The sequence below is a fragment of the Anser brachyrhynchus genome (genome assembly GCF_964034855.1).
Source record: "Anser brachyrhynchus genome assembly, chromosome: 3".
Lineage (NCBI taxonomy): Eukaryota > Metazoa > Chordata > Aves > Anseriformes > Anatidae > Anser > Anser brachyrhynchus.
Window position 1 is genome coordinate 78,493,238 of NC_137696.1, and position 8,724 is coordinate 78,501,961.

At 36.4% G+C, this 8,724-nt stretch overlaps 1 protein-coding gene across 5 annotated transcripts in view; it reads left to right on the forward strand.

The window, feature by feature from the left end:
* ATG5 (autophagy related 5) overlaps positions 1–8,033 on the forward strand; it is a 78,342-nt gene extending 70,309 nt beyond the window's left edge. For 4 of the 5 annotated variants that reach the window (XM_080586992.1, XM_080586994.1, XM_080586995.1 and 1 more), the window contains one exon: positions 7,029–8,033. In XM_080586992.1, the coding sequence (XP_080443118.1) occupies positions 7,029–7,165 (137 nt within the window). In that variant the 3' untranslated portion in view covers positions 7,166–8,033. The remainder of the gene's footprint in view (positions 1–7,028) is intronic. The other variant, XR_013949221.1, reaches the window with a different exon arrangement.
* The last annotated feature ends 691 nt before the right edge of the window (positions 8,034–8,724 follow it).

The following is an 8,724-nucleotide window of genomic DNA, read 5'->3' on the forward strand; positions in this document are numbered from 1 at the left end:
GGTAAGATTTGTTTAAAACATTATCTTTTTTTGTAATTGAGATGTTTATGTTGAGCTCATTGCTGCTGTGCAGTCTGAACATCTTACCATATTTCTGTACTTTGGTTGGTATTACACATGCACTTGGTAGAAATTGATTGCAGAAATGTTCCAAAATGATTTGAGTTTATTTCAACTTTGTCCAATTATAATGTTTTAACTACTAATTTATTTTTAAAAGGCACTTAGGAAAAGCAAAGCATGAATATTTGATTTATAGACGGGTTGAATTCATTCCGTATCTAGGTTTGCTGGCTGAGCAAAGAAATAGTCTGCTATAAAGGAAAAAAAGATACAATATCTGGCTAAAGTAAATGTTATAAAAATAATGTGAAAATATTAATAAATACTCAGATTATTTTTTAAGTTTACAGATTTTAATGAGCATATGTGATTTTTGTAGCACATGCAATGAAAACAATTACTTTGCTGTAAATGGTGTCTAATCATTGGCACTTTAAATTTCAGATGTTGGAGTTATTTTCAGTTTGAACAGGTTATTGTTGAAGAGCTAAATGCTGTTCATTAGTTTCAGTGGTAATAGCTGAAAGATCCCTGTATCAAACTGAGCCCTTGCTGCCAGTATTGCAGTTTTGGGTGTGTTTTTTTTGTTGTTTTTAAAGAGGTGCTACCTACTTAAAAGCACACAAAGTAAAGCACGCTTATCAAATGCTTGTTTATTTATATTCTACTTCTGGTTCACAAGTCACTGGAGTACTTCAGGTCTTTAGACCACAAGGCTTGTCTGGGGCTGCCTCTGTATATCCTAAAGTAACCATCCTGGCTCCCCTAGAGAGAGGAGGGGTGACTCCAACCACTCTCCAGTTCTTTCTTACCACCTGGGATTGCAGGTTAAAACATAGAAGCTTTGGATTTATTTGCTTGCTGAACAGTGTAGTCTTTTGGAAATCATTGTGCACAGTTTCATATGCACTCCTTTGTGCTAAACCAAACATCTAGTGGTCAGAAGGAAATTTTCACCTTTGCCTGCCAGGGACTTACCTTCAGTTTTGGCTTTAGGTTTTAAAAATAGAGTCAGTGATGGATTTAGTTGCCACTATGTGTGAAACAAACTACTGAAGGTTTTCTGTCTGTAAATAATTTCCTAAGAGATGCTAAAGAGATTAAAGTCTTTCCCCATTAAGATGTCAGTCTGTCTCTTCAGATTCAGAGATGTCTGAGACACCAGCTTCAAACTCATGGTCAAGGAGTGTTCTGGCTGCTCAAGATACCTGCACCTAAAGGTCTGTGCTGCTGCCTGGTGATCTGAGGAGCAGGAGAGGTGAAAAGGAAAGTGCCATAGCACAGCCACAAAAGGAGAACTCTGCTTCTTGTAACACAAACACATGATGAGTTTTTCTACTGTGTGGTATAACCCATCGGTGGGAATACCATTAGTATCATGTAATCCAGAACCTATGATGTATTTTGAAGATAAGCAAGCAAATGTTTTTGCCCATTTCACAGCTGAAAATGCTGGGAACTAATTCTGTTACATTATTCATAGGGCTGCTACTGCATGACATTTTCTTTTTTTATTCTTAGTCCCTATACTTTTCAGTATCCTTGTCCAATGTATTCCTGTGGCCAAGTATCATGCAAGAAAGACATTATTTGAATTTCTAGTTTGAAGTACGGGCTACTGTTTTCCCTTTTTGGGGTTCTAAAGCCAATTTAGAAAATAATGCAGCCCTGAATAAGAAGCTGGGGGTTCTGCATTGTCCATTTTGATGACTGCAGGCAGGTTCTGGGACTTGCTATGCAGAGGACTTGCACATGGAGGATTCGAACTGAAGTATTCTAGGGAATTCTTGCTAAATCCAGAATATCTTGCAATGTCTATCAGTGAAAGAATTTAAGCCAGTTAAATTACCCTGACAGGTGCTTGCTAAGAGGCCACAAGTCTGAACAGAGGCGTTTCATGCCATTAAGGAATTTTAAGTGGTGTATCACAGTGATGTAGGTTTGCTAGAGAAGCTGATCTTGGGTAGGTGAAAAGGAGTTTCTAGCTGAAGCATTGGTGGGCATTATGGTGCTAATGTGGGTGAAAAAAAGGCTGAAATACACACCTTTGCCAGAAATTGTTCCTTCTCACCGTTCAGTTCCTGGGCACTTGAATTCATCTCGGAAGCAATCTTTTTTTTCTTCCCTCTATCATCTTTATTTCTTCCTTTCTAAATAGAAAGATGATTCAGTAGAAAAAGTGTATTTAGATTGCATCAGGGGTATGTATAGCAACCTGAATTGATGCTGAATAAGCTAATTCTCGTGTTCTAATTTTGAGTGTTTTAGTTTGCAAGTGATAATTTATGTGGTTAAAGGAAACAGAAAACCTTACCCTGTGTTTGTTACCATGACATTACACATCTTCCTACCTTCTCTGAAGATTGCATATTTTCTATTCTTCTTTGTCTACTTTCTTCCCTCCTTCCCTCTTCCCGTCGTTATTGAACCCTAAGAGTTTTTAGAGGAAGCTTGGGATCAGCAAAAGCAAATATTGCATTAGGGCTTTCTCCTTAAAGAAGGGAGAGGGGACTTAAAGCTTCCTCAGGATGGAGGAGCGCTTCGAGCCTCTCTCTCAAGGACTCTTTTGAAATGCAACAGCCACCATCTCCTGTTTCCTTCCAGCAGATGCCTATCTGCAAGAGTCCTATACCAGTGCTTTCTTTGGCTGGATCAGGGTGGTTTCCTGATCAGGAGTGCTTAGGCAGACGTCTGCTTCTCTCCTTTGCATCTGAGCTGCCAGTTTCTCTCCGCTTTCCATACAGAGTTGGAAAACTTCTGACATGGCATGCTTTATTAGCCTTGGTGAGGTACCTAGTTTGTGTTGCAACACTTGAGTTAAGGCATCTAAATTAAGTGATCTGAAATGTCCCAAGAACCTGTTAGTACGCAACAGGTAACCATAGTTATGTGCCTATGTGCCTTCTGCAGATGGAACGTGGTGAAGTTTTACCAACAAGCCTTATGATCTCTGCTTATCAGTTGCCACTAGTGACTTTCAGGGGCTTATAGTGGCTTCTGAATTCGTGAATTTTCACAAGGAAAGCAAAGGAAAATCAGTTACTCCTTTGACAGTCGCTCTGATAGAATGTGACTTAATTTGTCTTGAAGCTTTTCTGTAAATGCTAAAACAATATTTATCCCATGTACATCAGTTCAGTAATCTAAAAAACATTCTGATCTAAAATTAAATAGTTACTGTGTACACACACTGTAAATTTTTCTATGAAATATTTATTGCCATGCTTTCATTTTTCCGATATTTTCACTTCATCTTCTTCCTTAATTTGCAACAAAATAAAAGAAACCATCTGTAGGTCATATGATACCTAACACATAACCCAGTTCTATCTTGACGTAAAAAGAGAAAAGTCAGTGGGATGACTAGAAGATTTTAATTTACTGCTTTTAAGAATTTTTTTTTTCTATTACATTACTGCATATTGTAAAATGAGTACTGACAGTTATGATCCTACCAGGTCTGAATCCCATGCAGTACAGATGAGCGAAGCAATTAGCTCTAATTTTTATAGGCCTGGTCCGATGGCATGGCATTAATCTTCTATGTAATTAAGTCGTTTAAATCTTTTGCCACTCATTTAAATATATTTTGGGTTTAGCAACTTGTATATGGGGTAGGGAAGCAGAGGACAGTCCTTTGTACGTCAAGATGCATACAAAGCGATCTACAACTCCTAAAAGCCTACAAACAGTAACAGAAAGAAAAATATGATGCAGATCTGTTACATATATAAACCAGGTGGATGAAGCTTTCATGAGAAGCTAACAAGTCAACCAGAACCTAAATCAGACTGGTAATGGTCAGTGCTAATTAGGCAGGCGGCCGTTGAGAAAATGAGTATTTTTCAGCAGTTTTTAAAATGTATTTGCCATTGACAGTTTTTTGTTACACAAGATGGAGGAGCCATCTATGGGAGAGGCTCTCTGGGTGTGATTCAAAATGGGGAAGTTATTCACAACATGGAAGTTGAAGAAAGTTTGGGTAAATGCAACTTAAGTGAGAGTTTATGGTCCAAGGAGGGGAGAATACTGAAGTAAAAACAATAGATTTTGTGGAAGAAGGCTACAGTAAATACAGAATTGGTGGTTAAGATCTCTTTAGTCAAGCCTCAAGGGGAAAAAAGAATTAAGGAGAAATGATGCTTTCTCAGAGGCAATACTAAGGCACAAACAACACTAATGCAGAGATGTAGACTTTAATTACACCATAAATTCTTCATTGACCTCAGACTTTCTCAGTTTGCTGAGGAACAGAATAAAAGATTTGTATGAGAGAGGGACAGCTAGGTAGGGAAAGGGGAATGGAGACACCCAGATGATCTGCATTTCATTTTAAAGCAAGAGGCATCAAGTTAGTGCACACATGTACAAGCATGCAAAAATATTTTGTTACATAGTAGAAGAAGTCAAGGAAAGAGTTTATAAGTTTTTTGTACAGTAACAAGGAAATGATGGTCAAATACTAAAGTTTTAAGTCCATTTTGGTGCAAGTTTTTGCTAAAAACATTCAGGTACATGTAAGTGGCTAGCACAATCTGGACCAAGACTAAACTATTCATACACATCGATTAGTTAACAAGGACATGTGTAATAGCCAATATGCGTTTGTCATGAACAGAATGGCTTCAAATTAATCTTTTGTTTTCTCTTAATCTTCTTTTAATTTGTAAAAATTCTGGCATTAGATTATAGTGCATCTTTGAAAGTAGTAAAGAAGCCATTTTTTGGTGAAACTTTAGAGGTACTAAACTGACCAGATAATGTCTATGTGCAGAGTGATTGCAAATGATTCACTGTTGAAAAGGAAGAAAACTGAGGACTCTGTCCTGACCATGCTCTTAATGTTTCCATCATTCAGCCCATTAATAAGAGCATTCTTACTAAATTTACAGATGAAAGAGTTGTGTGAATAATTACAAGTTGTATTTAAGGACAGGATTTGAATCTGAAGGAAGTGGAAAAATATAATTGTTTTTAAGGAAAGAATACGCAGAGTAACGTTTAAATTTTAATATATGGTATATGATCAAATTTTGCAGTAATGCATCCCTTATATTGGCACGTAACATGAAATTCTATGCTCTGTGATTATAGCTTAACTCTTGCTGAAGCTTTCTCCAGAGCTCAGCAGGTTTTCCCCCATTTTACAGTGGCAAAGTCACTGTAAATGAAATCTGGAAACTAATACCATTTTTTCTGCCGTCTCTGTATGCAAATTAGTTCTCTCTGGCAATTAACTAATATTATGAAATGCAAATACCTGTTATCAACTTTGTGGCCAATTTATGGAATCCCAAAATTTGATTTTATTTTGAAAGTGTTAAATATATATTTTTGGCAATTACTTTATATTGAAAATATTTGGATGTTGCCAGCTTCTCAGCATAAAAACTTGGTTGCTGAGATCTTTTCTTTTGGCTTTTAAACTCCTGAGTGGTAGTCTTTCAGCCCAATAAATATCTGGTTTGGTTGGAAATACCAGACATTTATTATACATGATGTGCTGTGATTTCTGTCCTGTCCACAATAAAACCAGAAACCAGCAGTCGTTTATGCTTAATTTAGCATGATAACATATATAACTATGCCATCTAGAGAATCAAGCATTCTATATTTAATCAAGAACTTGTACAGAATATGATACTATATGTAGGTAACCTGTAACTAATGTTTAATGCTGTATTTTAGACACACAACTGTCAGCTTCTGCAGTGGAAGTTATTACTGGTGTAAAGTCAACAGCGTATTCAGGGATGATTGTTCCTAGAATAATGTAGGCTGTGCTGGCATAGGTAGCCAGTTAAAATACAAATACTTTTTCAGGCAGCTGTCAAATCATTTTGGCTACCAAACACAAACAAGATTTTACCTCTCTTATAAAATAGGAATTACTTTATAACTGGAGGAGCTGAATGACAGAGCCAGTAATGGTACTTCTACTTCGTAGGTTCTGCTTTTCCATGCAACTCTTGGGCAGCACAGTGGTTTGTTCTGTACTGTAGATGGCAGGGGGATAAAAATGCCAGTTAGAGAAGGCAGGGATATTTCTGACCACTGACTGTGGTAGGTCCGTGCAAGAATGCCAGAGTATGGTATAAAAACAGAAAAAGGTCACTGCTTTTCTTTTCTCCCCCAACCACCCATTATTTGGAGCATATTCTAAATGCTCTTCTCATATCATGACTCTGAAATAAATTTTATTTTTTTTTTAGTTCACATTTTGTGACAGTTGTGTCAGCTGCTTTAGCTGGTTCCCATCATTTGAACCAAAGGATCAAAGTACTTGCATCCTCCGGGACAAATATAAATAAAAAGAATTGAAATATTCTTAGAATATATTCTTGTCATACTGGGAATCATTTACCAACATAGCTTTTCCGAGAGATGAAACTAAGTGAGAAAAAGCTGGTGCCAACTCAGTCTTCTGAGTAACTCTAAGTACTGTCGCTAGAGACTTTAGTAAATTATTCTTAGCAAAACAAAATTACTTCAGGAATATTACATATGTGTATGACATAGTACATGTAGTCTGGCTTTTTCAGCAGAAAGCATGTAAAGTATTAAAAATACAAGTTCCCTGGTAAGTTTTAAGACGCCTAATATCTTAAGTACGGTCTGCGTAAAATGTGTATGGCTTATATCTGGGAGAGGTGGGTATGCCTGAACTGTGTTGACACCAAGCTGCAATCACTATAGGAAAAAACTTGCAAGTAATGAAGAAGAGAGGTGCTTTCGTTAAGTTTCATTTTTACCCAACTTTTTCTTGGAATTATTTAAACGCAAAGTTTCTGTTTTAGATTATACAAATCTCAGCTTTCTCCATACCAATATTTCCTGCTTTTCGTTCTGTTAGAGGTTGAACTCTGTAACACCAACTAAATCTACTGTAAATTAAGTATAAGTAAATGTTTAATATTTGTGGATTTTGAGTGGTATACTAGTGGTTTCTCTTTTCTTTGAATTAGATGGAGAGAAGAAGACACAAATCATGATTCATGGAATTGAGCCGATGCTGGAAACACCAATACAGTGGCTAAGTGAACACATGAGCTATCCAGATAATTTTCTTCACATTAGTATCATTCCCCGACCTACTGATTGAACCTTGGCTATATTGGTATGAGGATCATTCTCAAGCTGGAATTACAAGGACACATTAACTTCTTGCTTCAGTCAGTCTTGAGAGAGGCAGCCTGACCGGAAAAAAAAAGAAAAAGAAACAAAACAAGAAGTCCTCACTGCTGCAAGCCAAACAGGAAGAGAGATCCTATCATCAGATAAGGGCAATTGGGCTGATCTTATTTTGCATCACCGCTGCTTTTCTTCACCGCTGTAATTAAACTTCAGTTGCGATATGAAAGAATTTACAGGACCTCTGCAAGTCTGCTGTTTTCTTGTAAAATATAATGAAGCTGAAACTGTCAGCCGAAGAGCAAATGGAAATATGCCACTCGATTGTATTTCTGATTAACAAATAAACAGGGCTATTTCCTAAAGCGGTAGTGTTTCAACTTTGAGAGTGGAAACATTGGTTTAATTTTCTAGAAAGTTAGACACTGAGAGATTTAGTTACCAATAGCTTTTTGTAAAAGATCAAATTACTGTAAACCCATCTTTCCTTAATGAGAATTTCATGTTTACAGTATGTGTATTCGTATGCAAATGATCTTTTAACTTTGATAACAAGCAGTGAGAGATTTTAAAAGTAAACCCGTGGCATGTTTTGTCATTTAAAAACATGCACAACTTAATAATTTACAAATACTTTTGATTTGTATGCTGTCACTGAATACTCCAGTATGTTTATTATTCCAACCAGTTTTCATAGACTAGCAATGATGTGGGATAATTTGTCTCAGGATTTGTCATGGCATTTCTTTGTTTTCATCTAATTTTTTTCTGTGAGAATATTTTCTTACATTAGTTTAAAAAGTTTAAAAAAAAAAAAAGTAAACGGATGTTGCAAACTATTGTATCCTGCTGTTTATTCCCATAGAGCAGAAAACAGTTAAATCATAGAATGATGAACAGATGTATTACTTTTTAATAATTTTGAGTTTTGGAAAGCTGAGGCTTTTCCAAGCTAATACTTCCCTGCATCTGAGTTTAGTTTTCTACTGTGGTCCCTGGGCAATCAATCTGAAATTTGAAAGGTTAGAATCTCATTGCACAGATTTTTACTTATTTTAGTAGATGTATTTTTAGGTTACTGGGTTGCTTTGTTTTCTAAATGTTTCTTACCATTACTGCTGCTAGGACCCTACCATTTTTTGTGTTATGTTGAATTCATCAAACTGTGTGCAGTGTTGCTTTGTCTGCAGTTTCTGGTTGTTTGTGGCACGAGACTACGTTTATAGTAGACATATTATCAAGTATGTCAAATATTATCAAATATAAAGAAAGCATGAAATTTTTCTGTCAAAAAGAGTAGCTGTTGAAGTACCTACTTAAAATTTTGGCTTGCAAATGTCACGATAACTGCCACTGTTATTCTCATTCTGCTTGCTTTCTGTTCTCCCTTTATGGGAGGATGCTTACCTGTTGCTGAAAAAAGAACAAAATGGAAATCAATCAAACAAACAAAAACTCTTTTAGAAGCATGGGGGAGGGATCTCTCTGTGTGAGGATAGAACTGAGGCTAGAAAAGCCCAAAGGGCAGAA